The 13,069-nt window shown below is 53.9% G+C and overlaps 4 protein-coding genes across 4 annotated transcripts; 2 read left to right on the top strand and 2 right to left on the bottom strand.

Moving 5' to 3' along the window:
• Nucleotides 1-98: 98 nt before the first annotated feature.
• On the bottom strand, nt 99-1,807 carry COLE_06899 (uncharacterized protein; the record flags this gene model as incomplete). Its single annotated transcript, XM_018424957.1, has 7 exons — nt 99-364; nt 404-1,130; nt 1,165-1,329; nt 1,366-1,450; nt 1,489-1,586; nt 1,624-1,733; nt 1,774-1,807. 7 exons carry the CDS (start codon nt 1,805-1,807, stop codon nt 99-101), a joined length of 1,485 nt encoding a protein of 494 aa, XP_018280013.1.
• Nucleotides 1,808-2,058: 251 nt separating this feature from the next.
• COLE_06898 (uncharacterized protein) lies at nt 2,059-3,916 on the bottom strand (the record flags this gene model as incomplete). The annotated part of the gene is made up of 5 exons (XM_018427213.2): nt 2,059-2,769; nt 2,806-2,888; nt 2,923-2,972; nt 3,005-3,421; nt 3,456-3,916. The coding sequence occupies 5 exons, from the start codon at nt 3,914-3,916 to the stop codon at nt 2,059-2,061; spliced, it is 1,722 nt and encodes a 573-aa protein (XP_018280014.1).
• A 361-nt stretch (nt 3,917-4,277) lies between these two features.
• COLE_06897 (uncharacterized protein) lies at nt 4,278-7,397 on the top strand (the record flags this gene model as incomplete). The annotated part of the gene is made up of 13 exons (XM_065626508.1): nt 4,278-4,456; nt 4,512-4,604; nt 4,647-4,663; nt 4,708-4,791; nt 4,829-4,907; nt 4,957-5,063; nt 5,111-5,187; nt 5,227-5,349; nt 5,396-6,339; nt 6,377-6,602; nt 6,641-6,748; nt 6,801-7,099; nt 7,151-7,397. The coding sequence occupies 13 exons, from the start codon at nt 4,278-4,280 to the stop codon at nt 7,395-7,397; spliced, it is 2,583 nt and encodes an 860-aa protein (XP_065482202.1).
• A 304-nt stretch (nt 7,398-7,701) lies between these two features.
• Nucleotides 7,702-8,731, top strand: COLE_06896 (uncharacterized protein; the record flags this gene model as incomplete). Its single annotated transcript, XM_018426563.2, has 7 exons — nt 7,702-7,772; nt 7,804-7,834; nt 7,872-7,947; nt 7,985-8,054; nt 8,089-8,315; nt 8,371-8,464; nt 8,500-8,731. 7 exons carry the CDS (start codon nt 7,702-7,704, stop codon nt 8,729-8,731), a joined length of 801 nt encoding a protein of 266 aa, XP_018280016.1.
• Between the last annotated feature and the right edge of the window lie 4,338 nt (nt 8,732-13,069).

Raw genomic sequence — 13,069 nt, 5'->3', positions numbered from 1 at the left:
GAGCAGAGGTACACAAGAACGTGAAAACAGCGCTGATGTCCCTGCTTACACTCAAGCTGGATGAAGCGTACATAGCGACGAACCTCCCCGAGTATCTTCTACGTGACGATATACAAGGCGATTGCGGCCAAAGCTGTGCTCAAGACAAACATGAGGCAATATTGTAGCAACAAAAAGAATGCGAGGGTATCTGCCCTCCCCTCAGGATGATACAGTTGCGTGACGACAAGTTGGTTCACCGCCGCAGGAGTGCCGGACAGAAGGATTGCGCAAAAGGTGCGCACCTTGTCCTCTTTGGGGAAGAGTGATGTGTGGCTTTGGAAAGATTGGACCACAAAAACCGAGAACACAGGTACGATCACCACTTGCAGTTAGCTGGAGCGTGTTATGTGGAGATACGCACTTTTGACCATCGCCATGGCCACATTCGCAGAGAGAGGGGCATCGCGGATACGCGACGGAAATTCAAGTCGCGCGAATGACGATCCCAACAGCATCAAGCCGAGCGGGACCGTCAGGGCGCCGATGTACGCTGCAGTGTCGAGAAGGAAGAAGAGCGGAGGGTTGCCGTCCGGAGCGTTGGGCATGCGTGTTCCGGTCCAGCCTTCCGTAGGGGTGAGCAGAGCCTTGAGAGGCAGTATTAGCGAGCAAAGAAGCCCGGCAATTACCGACCACGTTGCAATGGGGACATTCCGGAGCACTGTGATCGCACGCAACATAAGAGTTGGACGAGGAGACCGCTTATCGGTTGTTGATGATGATGGCCGTTCATCGCTTCCGGATGTTCGAGCATTCTCATCGGGGGGCAGCGGACTGGGACTACTGCTCTTGTTGAGAGCCCGGAACGGCGACCCATGCACCTGACCCGCGTCCGAGGACAGGGGGGAGCATTGGGGGTTGGTCAAGTCGGTGATGGCCGCAAACACTGATGGCGTTTGAGAAGGCGTTCGAATCAACACCTGGTGGGGCTGTCGCTCCAGCTGTCCTTTCCCATCTGTCCGCGGAGCCGTGGTCAACTTTGCCTTACATCTCGATGGTAATTGCTGTAGCCTGAAGATTCGACGACTCCAGCGTTGCCTAAAAGTCTCGGAGCGAGTTGCGCGGTTCTCATCAAAATCCCAGCCGCACATCTTATAGTCAGCGCTGGTATCCATCCTGACCCACTTTGTGAACTCCAAACGCAAAAAAAGTGCTGTTCATCAACAAGATGAAAATTGCGATGTAGGCCACGCCCAGGTCGACGTCGGTATCCGGATTGAAAGGCGCTTCTCTTGCCATGGTCTGAACGACGGCGGTGGGCAGGTTACCCCAGTTGGAAATGACACCCATCTAGCCTTGAGCATCTCCCATTACGCTAATGCTCACCACCAATATCCCGAACTTGAAGTCTGAGGGAACCCAGAAGACCTCGCTCACCACCCAAGCGAGGCTGCCGCCTAAAACCTGATACCTTCCCGTCAGCTCGACACTGGAGTGATAAACACTCACATGATTCCAATCATCAGCAGGGGCCCAAATGCTTGGATGTTTGTCGGGGTGAATGACTGAACCATCGAGGAGAAGAGAAGACAAGGCAGACTGAGATTCTTGACATTGTTAGGGCTGTTCCTTCTGCAAACTCACCAGGGTAATCAAGCTAATGCCTCGAGTGCTGGCTGGAGTGAGGCTGCGCGTCTTTGTCAGGACGAAACCAGCCGCAATGCAGAGGGCCATCTTGAGAGTCGGCACGAACGCTAATGTGTAAGCGGCAAGGTCCTGCCGCACACAGCTTACCCTTGTATATAATTTCGCCCGCATCAAGACTCATGATACTCCAGTGAACAAGTGGGAGGCATTGAAGCGCTCGAAGTTCACTATACGGTGCCCAAAGACGTATGTGGAGATTGGAGAGGAAAGATGCTCCAAAGAGCATTAACGGTGGTTGCCGAAGGTGGAGAAGACCGAGCCGGGGAATAATCTCGGCCGAGCCCAAAAACCCAGGCCGGACCGGCAATCCGGGCTCGGCCGCTCAAATGATACATGCACATGATGAAGAGGTATAATGGCCACAACAGCTGCTCATTCCCATGCTGATTCACCCTCACAACCCTCCAACGGCCAGTCCTCCTCTTCCTCCTCCTCCAGGAAGGTCAGGCAGCCCGGAGAGCATCCCAGCCAGCGGATAGGGAGTCCTTTGACGCCGGCGACTGTCCGCCATTCAATGCGCTCCTCTGCTGGATGCAGAAAGACGCGGCGAGGAAGGGGCTCCTCTCGAGAGTCCTCGTCATACTCCAAGTGCCTGGGCGACGGACATGGATAGTAGTACATGTTTGTCGAGGCGTCGTCTGGTGGTGGTACCCCATGGGAGGCAGGGAATCGATCAAAAGCTGTCCGCCTTGATGCTCGTCGCGGATCTGTCCCCGAGTCGCACCCACTCTTCACCGCCTGAAGAATGCGTCGCAATTCCGTGAGGGAGAATGCGGGAAGGATCTCCCGTTGCAGTCCCTCGACGTCCAGCAGAGGATGTTTGCCGTTGATGCGATGCGCGTCCCAGTCGAAGGACATGAACGGGGGAAGGTTGGAAGGTAGTCGCGGAGACAAGAGCACAATCATGCACAGTGCAGCAAGCCGTGGCACTGAGCTTTCCTGAAACCTTTGCAGAGGGCCCAGCGTCCGTCGCACTTGGAGTTCTTCTTGGTTATGCGCTGATGGTTGCGGCAACCAGGGGTTGGGGTCGCAAGAAAATACCTCCAAATGCTCGAGGTCGATGATAGTCGATGGAAGACAATCCTGAATATGTCAATCTCCAGCATTATCTGAACTCACAATGAGGTTGTTGCTGATGTTGAGTTCCTTCAAATGTACGAGATCCCCGATGGCTGCGGGGAGCGCACGAAGTTGATTATTGCCTATGGGTGAGTGATTGAACGGTTCGTCACTTGCGAAGACTCAGAAAAGTCAAGTTGCGGATCTCGAAGAGAGCGGTAGGTAGGCTGGCGTCAATCTCAGTCACGGAATCTCCCACCTTATCAGCCGATTCCCGCCGAGAGAAACTCCGACAGCAGGTTGTGTTCGCGTCACCGACGCGGTACCCGTCTTGCTGCGAGTGAAACGGCGCCCTGTAGATACGCTGGGGTGAGAGACTTGTTCAATCTGGGGCGCCGGGAGCAGAGAGCCGCGGGGGCTGCCTGATAAATCGGAGTAAGCCTCGTTCACGCGTGCGAAGAACGCTGCAGAAGCTGGGGCTGACTGCGTCCGAGCAAGCTGTCGCTCGCCACCTCGTAGGCGTTGCCGTGGGTGCTGGTCCGACGTCTCGGCGCGTGGTAATTGGGCAGCCCATGAGCTTGCTGGACTTGGACATTGCGAGGGCGACTTTACGGCCAATGTAACCAAGTCACGCAGGTCACGGATGTTGGTGGAGATCGTTTCCAAGCCACAACCGCTGTCTGTCAGCCTGCACATCCAAAAACATTCACGAGAGATCCAAGTCGCACTTCGCATTGTCAACGCAGTTTGCGACCATGCTCTCCATCCACTCGTCGCTCCCGGGTTTGCCTCTTGGCAGTCTCCATGATGGGCTACTCGGGCCGTCATGGCGGAGAGCAAGACTGGCCGTCTGGCTCCCATGTTGGCCGTGGCGATAGGGAGGAGATGGGAAAACCTTGGGAAGTTCTTCATAATCGCTGCGTAGGGGTCGTGGGAGCCGCGGGATGCATGGGGCATTGAGGTCCAAGGCGTGCAAGGTCGCGGCGAACGGCAGAGGGCGAGAAGGGATCGTATCCCAATCTGGCATGGGTTTTGACGCAGCGGAGAAGGGATCTACGAGGCCCATAGTAGCGCAAGATGGCGAGGCGCCGCGAGATCGCACAAGAGGTAGTGAAGACCCAGTAGGTTGTTGGAAGCCGGTGATCACGAATAGAGCATGCCCGATCTCCATCAGGTGTCGGTGCGTGCAGTCCTCCTCGTGCGATACATACTGGCTCGCCTTGTTGTGATAATCGGTGTCACTCACGTGTGTTTACCTAAAACGACTATCAACGTTCCCTCTGCTTCCTAGCATTCTATAAACGATACCCCCCGTAATGTCGCGCATCGTCATCGTGTCCAGTGAGTGACGGGGGCAGTCTGAGCCAGGGACGCAGGCTGGCGCGTACGAAGCGACTGCATTCATTATCCCCGTGATCCATATCATCATTCTCCTTCATCACCTCACTCACAGCTTCCGTTACTCCCCCTTCAATCCACTTTCCTGTATACAAGATGGCGGATCCCTCGCAGGTGAGCACCCAGGGCTGACGATGGCATTCTGTGACTCGGACCAGCAGAGCTGGGCCATGTTGGGTCCAAGGGGTTTGACTCTGCCCGCCGCAGAGAGTTGTCATCGTCTCCGCCACCACCGAAGAGTCACAACTGATACGTTTTTGCAGCCTGTTGCCGATGACTCGACGGCCACGGCCATTCTCCGTCAGAAGAAGTCGTAAGTGTCCTTCGATCATTATCCCAACCGCGCAGCCGTTGCTGATTGTAAACAGGCCTAACCGGCTCATGGTCGACGAGACGACTTCCGATGACAACAGCGTGGCAGTGCTCCACCCCAACACCATGGAGACCCTCGGACTGTTCCGGTTAGTGATCTGCTACTAGCCTGGCGTTGCTGACTGTTCCAGGGGTGACACTGTCATTAGTAGGATTTACGGAAGTTGACGCGGCCTGTATGCTTACGTATAGTTCGTGGAAAGCGCAGGAAGGACACCGTTCTCATTTGCTTGAGCCAGGACGACGTCGAGGAGGGCAAGATCTGCATGAACAAGGGTATGCGACCTTTCTGGCGACCACGACTGACCCCTAGTGGCTCGCGGTAACTGTGCCGCTAAGCTTGGCGACCTAGTTCACGTCTCGGCCGCGAACGACATCAAGTATGGCAAGCGGTTAGTCGACCCAGCTACCTGAACGAGTAGGACGCTTACGTGTGTGCAGGATTCATATTCTTCCCTTCTCTGACTCCGTCGAGGGACTCTCTGGCAATCTCTTCGACGTGTATCTCAAGCCCTACTTTCTCGAAGCGTACCGTCCGGTGCGCAAAGGTGAGCTTAGATCTTGCTCTTTCGAAGAACATGTGCTCATATTACAGGTGACGTTTTCCAAGTTCGCGGCGGCATGCGCACTGTCGACTTCAAGGTGATCGAGGTTGACCCCTCGCCTTACTGCGTGGGTCCAGCATAGTGGATGTGGCGCTTACAACTCCAGATTGTTGCATCTGACACGGTCATTCACACAGAGGGTGACCCTCTCGATCGTGAGGCCGAGGAGGCTGACCTCAACGCTGTCGGCTACGATGATCTCGGCGGCTGCCGTAAGCAGCTTGCCCAGGTGAGTTTCACGAACTGGTTAGGAGAGCCGGATTAACCCACAACAGGTTCGTGAGCTTGTTGAGCTTCCTCTTCGCCACCCTCAGCTCTTTAAGGCCATCGGCATCAAGCCTCCGCGCGGTATTCTTATGTTCGGCCCTCCTGGTACAGGCAAAACTCTAATGGCTCGCGCTGTCGCCAACGAGACGGGGGCTTTCTTCTTCCTCATCAATGGTCCTGAGATCATGTCGAAAATGGCTGGCGAGTCCGAGTCCAATTTGCGCAAGGCGTTTGAGGAAGCCGAGAAGAACAGTCCCGCGATCATTTTCATCGACGAGATTGACTCCATCGCGCCTAAGCGTGAGAAGACGAATGGCGAGGTTGAGCGTCGTGTTGTTTCGCAACTCCTTACTCTCATGGATGGCCTCAAGGCTCGTTCCAACGTCGTGGTGATGGCTGCAACCAACCGTCCGAACTCTATCGACCCAGCCCTTCGCCGTTTCGGTCGTTTCGACCGTGAGGTTGATATTGGAATCCCCGACCCAACTGGTCGTCTCGAGATTCTGCGGATCCACACCAAGAACATGAAGCTTTCGGATGATGTCGACCTTGAGCAGATCGCCGCAGACACCCACGGCTACGTCGGCGCCGACATGGCCGCTCTGTGCTCGGAAGCTGCCATGCAGCAGATTCGCGAGAAGATGGACATGATCGACCTTGACGAGGACACCATCGATGCCGAGGTTCTTGACTCACTTGGTGTAACCATGGAGAACTTCCGCTACGCTCTGGGCGTCAACAACCCCTCGGCCCTCCGCGAGACTGTTGTTGAGATCCCCACCACCACTTGGAACGACATTGGTGGTCTTGAGAAGGTCAAGCGAGAGCTTCAAGAGACTGTCTCATACCCTGTCGAGCATCCCGAGAAGTTCCTCAAATACGGTCTTTCGCCCTCCAAGGGTGTTCTCTTTTATGGTCCACCCGGTACGGGTAAGACCATGCTCGCCAAGGCGTTAGTTCTGATGCTTGCGGCGCAGCTAACAATACAGCATTGCGAACGAGTGCCAAGCGAACTTCATTTCCATCAAGGGCCCCGAGCTTCTGACTATGTGGTTCGGCGAGTCGGAGGCTAACGTTCGCGACGTTTTCGACAAGGCCCGTGCTGCTGCTCCCTGTGTGATGTTCTTTGACGAGCTTGACTCGATCGCCAAGGCCCGCGGGGGGTCCTCGGGTGATGCTGGGGGCGCTGGCGACCGTGTTCTCAACCAGATTCTCGTAAGACTGCAGAGCCACCAGTGGTGCTAACGTTTTAGACCGAGATGGACGGCATGAACGCCAAGAAGAACGTCTTCATCATCGGGGCAACCAATCGCCCCGACCAAATCGACTCGGCACTCCTTCGTCCCGGTCGTCTTGACCAGGTAAGCCGCGGCGGGATATTTCTCTGTCCCGCTTGTTGACTGACACTTCCAGCTTATTTACATTCCTCTTCCCGATGAGGCGTCGCGACTCTCCATCCTCCAGGCCACTCTGCGTAAATCTCCCATCGACCCACGCGTCGACCTCAACTACCTGGCCAAGCAGACTGCTGGCTTCTCAGGTGCTGACCTCACTGAGATCTGTCAGCGTGCTGCCAAGCTGGCTATTCGGCAGTCCATTGAGGCCGACATTCGGAAGGAGCTGGACCGCAAGGAGAAGACAGAGGCTGCTGGAGGCGACGTCGATATCATGGACGAGGAGAACGATGAGGACGAGGTTCCCTCAATTACGGTGTTAGTACATGGCTCGTCCTGGCCGCTTTTGGACTGTGCTGACCCTGCCAGTGACCACTTTGAGGAGGCCATGAAGTTCGCTCGTCGCTCCGTTTCTGATGCCGACATTCGTCGTTACGAGATGTTTAGTAGCACTCTCCAACAGTCTCGTGGCTTTGGCAACAACTTTAAGTTCCCCGAGAGCGGAGAGACGGAGCAGGGCGGTGCCGCGTTCCAGAACGAGGCTGACGACGACGAGTACGTGGCCGGAGCCCAGCCATTCGTGACGACAACGCTAACGTCCAGCCTGTACGCCTAGATCTCTGTTCGTTGATCCTCATGGCCATGTAGAAGTGTGAAGTTCCAAGTTCTATGAATACTGTGACCGCTAGTTGGGTTCTCATGGGTGCATATTCTCCACTGCGTGATGCTCCTTGCGAAAGTCCGAAACGGATCATCGCTCGTGGACCTGTGAACGGAACTTCAAAACGAAGGTGAGCGTTCTGCACACAATGGTCTGGCGCCGGAGTGTTGTAGATCTCCACCTCCACATTTCGTCATCGCGCCAGCACCAACCTCACCTCCCCCCTTCACTCCTTATCCGTCACTCAAGTGATCTTGTAATGGACGCCTCCAACGTGCGCTTCCTTCCGGTCACAGGCTTTCTGCTTGCTAGCACAGCGGTGGTGACACTGTGAGCCCTGTCCTTTTGCCGCTGACCTCAGGCCGGTGTTGCTACATTACATCTCGGGTAGCGTTGGTGAGACGTTACCGCCCGATGCTGATGCGGCAGGACATCGCTCTCGACTGGACGTCCGTATTGAGGGGGTCCAGTGTGTGGACACCATTCACGACTTTCTTTTACGGAGGTGGGCTGTTGTCGTCGCGGCCCAAGTTGACGACCAGGGGGAGGCATGCCCCTCCTCTTTGATGCCTTCAATCTGTACCGCACGTCGACCGCGCTGGAACAAAACTAGTGAGTACCGGTCATGACACCCTCTCACTGATAGTCGGCAAGATACGGCCGCGTACGCATGGTCTCTTACCGTGGTGGCCGCTCTTATCCTGGTGACTTGTGTCACCAACAACACTGACTCAAAGGCGCTCAACCAAGTCCCCGTGTTCAAGTTTCCCATCCTCTTCCGGGCTTTCCTGACCGCTCTCGTGTACATGTGGGCGCGGGAAAATCCGACGGCTAAGGTCAACATCTTTGGGTTGATCAGCATTCCTACGAGGCGTGAGTGAGACCTGCTGTCGTGTTGAGGCTGTCCGCTTTGATGAGCTGATGCAAGTCTACCCGTTCGTTCTCATTGCCCTTGACCTTATCCAGAGGGGCCCCGCTGGTGCTCTGCTCAGCATCATGGGGATCGTTACTGGCCACTTTTGGTGAGAGGATTGGGCTTCTTTCGCTGACGGGTGAGGTGGTTTACGACTGCTTATCTGCCCTTGCATGCCCCGATACATCTTCGCTGTCGTAACCCATTAAGCGTTCCTCAGTGGTATCGGGCCATGTTTCAGCGTCGCTTGAGCTCACCGAGAACTGTATCAGGGGGTGCAGGAGTTACAGCCCATGGTCCGCGCGAGCGATTCAGGAATGCCAACGATGCCGTCCGACACCGCTGGGGCTCCGGCCAACGGCTCGGAGCTGACTAGAGTCGGCCATACATGTATGATTGATTCGGAGAGAGCATCGGTGGAAGAGGTGCAATGTATTGATCAAACGACCAAGACACTGTATTACCACGGGCCCCGACTCGTAATTGTCGTCTCCATCTGCGCAGGATGGTGAGAGTGGCCTTGTCTCCCGAGGAGGGGGGTTTCGTTTTCCTTGACCTTCGAGAATACTGTGTTCATGCACAATCAGCCCTGAAAACATAGAGCAGCTTGTGTTACCAGCTCGCCGAGTGATAATCTATGGCAAAGACAAAAGAACATCTACCGTCCTATGCCCCAGCAAATCGTGAGCCTGTCGGGATTAGTCCTGCTCCATATCGCAAAGCAATCAATTCAAAACACGCTCATCTCCACCCAATTCACGGCTTGTGAGGGAGCGCTTGGTATGTCAATTGTATTCAGATTCCAACTCAATTAGGTAATGGTGCTGCCAATCTACCTCTAAATAATACTTATAAAGAGGTGCAGAGACATATGATCCGAGTAAACTCGGTGGTCGCTGTGTACTAAGGAGCCTCATGAAATTGATGCTGAGAGAACAGCAACTATTGATAAGAATCGTGAATTCACGCCACATCATGGCCGTCACGGAGAGCACTCGGCGAAGCAGCCCGTCCAGCAACAGAGATATGTTGTTAGGGCTACTATCGGTTGCTGAGAAAGGATTGAGTGTGGAAGGCATGGGCAAGCCACCCTCTACGAGTTTGGGCAACGTGAGCCGGAGAACATACGAGGACAAAGCGACTTGCTGGAGTGAACAGGTATGAAGGTGCTCCGTTGTAACCCTGGGCCTTCCGACCATTCTCCTGCTGCTATGCTGAAGCTGTAAGGGTGATCACAAGATTGTTGCATCACCTCCTCATATTGTCCATGTGTAGAAATGGTTAAGTCGATGCGTTGAGGCACTGAGTGATACATGTAGAACGTCCGATTGGATTTTCCGTGGTTTCAAATCACCACGTGCACTGGTTGTTCTAGACATTGGGACTTTCAAAGCAACGCGTATAGCGAGGATAGACTAATTAACTGCATACCAATGTAGCCGCCCCCTGGCAGTACCCATAATAGCGAACAGTGCAAAATGATGCGAGTGGCAAAACAAGGACGGACATCTAATCTATAGTGGAATCTGGTATGGTTATTTCCCGATCGTCAATGCTTTGGGGCGATGGATACTCCAGATGTCTCACCAACTAAGAGTATTCGCGCCGCTGAGAAGTAGGGCTGTTGCGACTACTTGGCTCAGGGAAGCATAAGAAATTGGTTCTAAGATCATTATTCAATACGGGAGTTCAGCGCAAAAATCAACGCCGTTGGTCAACACGCAATGCTGGAGAAAGAGTAAATAGTGAACGCGTATGCTTGATGAGTTAAGCGCGATACATCGTCCCAGTTCCACGGTTCATAATGTTGCACGTGCGTGTGTACCACAGCACTGCCTAAGCCATGTTTGCACTCCCAGTTGTGCAAAAACAGACCGTAATTATCAACTAGCTGGTGAGCCTTCGCCCCCCTTCCCTCCTTCCCCGGGCTCCCCGAGGCAACCCAGTGCTTCTCAAGAGCAAATGTTGACAGGCGTGTCTGCGACGTTCTGTTGATATACTCACGGGCAGGGTGAAGGGGAAGATGTATTCCGAACAATGACCAGGGGCACGATTCGGCTATATGCCATTTCAACACCGTAGACGCGAAGGATCTCAGTCTTCTCGTTCAGGAAGAGCAATCACAGACCTTGTAAGAAGGGGGAGAAGTAACCCTGTACAAGGTGACATCAACTAGTAGGCAGTGCTGGGTGATTTTTCTTGGCAATCCCGGATAACGGTGGCTCACCGAAAGCTTTATCTTGGGAGGTAGTAAACTCCTATGTGGTTTTTGTACTTTTACCTTTGATACGCCAGCTCTCAACAGCAAGTCTCACTTGTTTGTCGCGCTGGCTGCCACAGGAGAACCACCTCTCTCATTGTCTTTGATGATCGACGCGCTAAGCTGTTACCCTTCAATGCTTGATAATCTCAACAGAATTAGTCTCATTGTCAGTCACCCTATTCTAGCCTCAACTTTCGTTCCATTCCATAACAACCTGGAACAGCACAACCATATTTTTTGTAGGGTCATATGAGCATGTCGCAAAGACTTGGCTATGTCCTCATTGCGTCGTATTGTCCGCATGTCCTAGCGATGAAGCCTTCGATCGGTGACCTCTGTTCTGGGTACAGACAACATTGTCTCCAGAGGAGGAGTCTGCGTGACCATAGTGATCCCAAAGCGGTAATTTTGTGATTTCATTGTAGAAACCAATCACCAAATGCGGTAGATTTGCGTGCGTGAAGGCTTTGTGTCATGAGTTTGTTTCCAATGTAGTTGATCCAACCGTGTTAACACCACGTACATCTATCTCACTGCCCCCATCTCGGGGATCACCTCACAGTCCCAGTCCCCCTGGATGAAAGCATTCTGCACTGCAATCCAACTCAGCGCGCTACTTCGCACACACAATTGCATCCATAATTGATGGACTGGCATTATTATGACTAATCCATGGACGCGGCAGAACAAATTGTGGCTCAACATGGTAGCGGAAGGTCATCGCGGCACGGAATTGATCATCATGGACTCGGGTCGTACCGCCCCGCAATGATCCGTTGCTGCCTTCCACTCCTTGGCCTTGTTAGTTAACGCCCAAGACAACTCCCCAATGCTCGTCCCATCCCTGAGCCACTGCATCACCAGGCGCTGGTGGATTGATACCTCGTGTACTCCTTGATCACGGAGATCCGAATGCTGAACATGCTGCTCACGTCCCTGCACTGCCTCGAAGGGGGCATTAGTTTACCGCAGATGGGCATGGACAGCCTCATCCCTGCGTTGCGTCGCGAGCACATTCGCGAGAAAGTTATGCCGGTGTCGCTGGGGTATACGAATCAGCCAGTGTCAATGCGCGGGGTGACACATCCTTAATTTTGTCACTACAGCTCAACACCAAGGTCATTGTGAAATCAGAAGCAGCGCTACGTAGTGCGCTATGATTTGGGTTTCTGCGGCGTGGAGGACCTTCGCGATCAGCAGCATTCGGTTGAGACGATTACTAGCACTGAAAGTACGATGCAGGGCGAGTCGGTTCAGGAGTTGTTGTTCACAAGTTTGTGTCCTGAATGCGACCGACGCCAAGATCAGAGTGTGCTCGGAGCCTCGCTGAGAACTCCCTCCTGGCCTCAACTTTGCATGTCCCGATGTGCACTCCATAGCCGCCGGTAGCTGGTCTGGTACGGGACGCAAAGCTTCGGTCAGGCCTATGGTCCCCATTGACAAAGATACCACTCCAATGATCTGACTTCTGCACACCCCAATGGTGGCATAGGGCATATCCCTCCCGGCGTTCATATAGTACACTTTCGAACCGAAGATGGCTGATGGAATAAAAGTCTCGACGCCTCTCAGTATCTGTGAGTGGTATTTCGGCGCTTCTTCACAGAGTGTGAGTGTTCATGTTTCAGTAGTCAGACTACAGGCTGCAATATAAATTCTTTGGAGCAGTAGCTACCTCCAGGCGAACAGACATATACCAGGTGAAAACGAGCTGCTCACCACAAGTCTATGAACAACAATCCGTCACTCCCAAAACCCACCGCAGCCGTTATACGGAGAAAAGAATGCAAGTTATCGTAGTCAGCGTGTGCTGCATTCATGTTTGACTTGCACGGTCCGGAGGCAGGCCCCTGTGCACACCTATAGCCCAACGTAAAAGCTGGATTCAATGGAGTTGGTTGCAAGAAGCGTGCATGGCCGCCGCGCCGAAGCGCGCTCAGCGCTTGCGAATAGTCCTTCTGTCAACAGAACTTGGCTTCGTCAGTGAAGCAAGGTTGCGTCCACTGTGTGAGTCCGCCTGATTAACAAACGTTTGCGAGGCGCAAACCTTGTACATAGCAATCGCCCGCTGGACGAACTTGATGCGGTTGTGTTGGATGCCCCATCCGAGGATGCCTCTAGCCTGCTCCTCTTGATTGCACGTGCGATGGTGTCCCCACTCTTCGTACACGCCATTGATCAGACAGCAACTGTCTGCTGGATGCTCAGATGGTACTGTTTACAATGACAACACCACGGTTGGTGACGATTAGTCCCATTATCAATATAGTGTGAGAGAATTGTGCCACTCAGTGGAGGTGCTCTGGGGGAGTCTGCTCCTTTCTCAAGCTGCTGCGACAACACTGGGCTGCCCCAAGCTGCTGCCGATAACACTGGCCTCACCAAATCTTGTTCACAAGCGATCCAGATATGTTCTTGGTGGATTCGAGTGAGTGAGGAAACGCTGGCACC

The sequence above is a fragment of the Cutaneotrichosporon oleaginosum genome (genome assembly GCF_008065305.1).
Source record: "Cutaneotrichosporon oleaginosum strain ATCC 20508 chromosome Unknown ATCC20508_contig06, whole genome shotgun sequence".
In the NCBI taxonomy this organism is placed as follows: domain Eukaryota; kingdom Fungi; phylum Basidiomycota; class Tremellomycetes; order Trichosporonales; family Trichosporonaceae; genus Cutaneotrichosporon; species Cutaneotrichosporon oleaginosum.
This window is presented reverse-complemented; position numbering and strand designations above follow the sequence as displayed.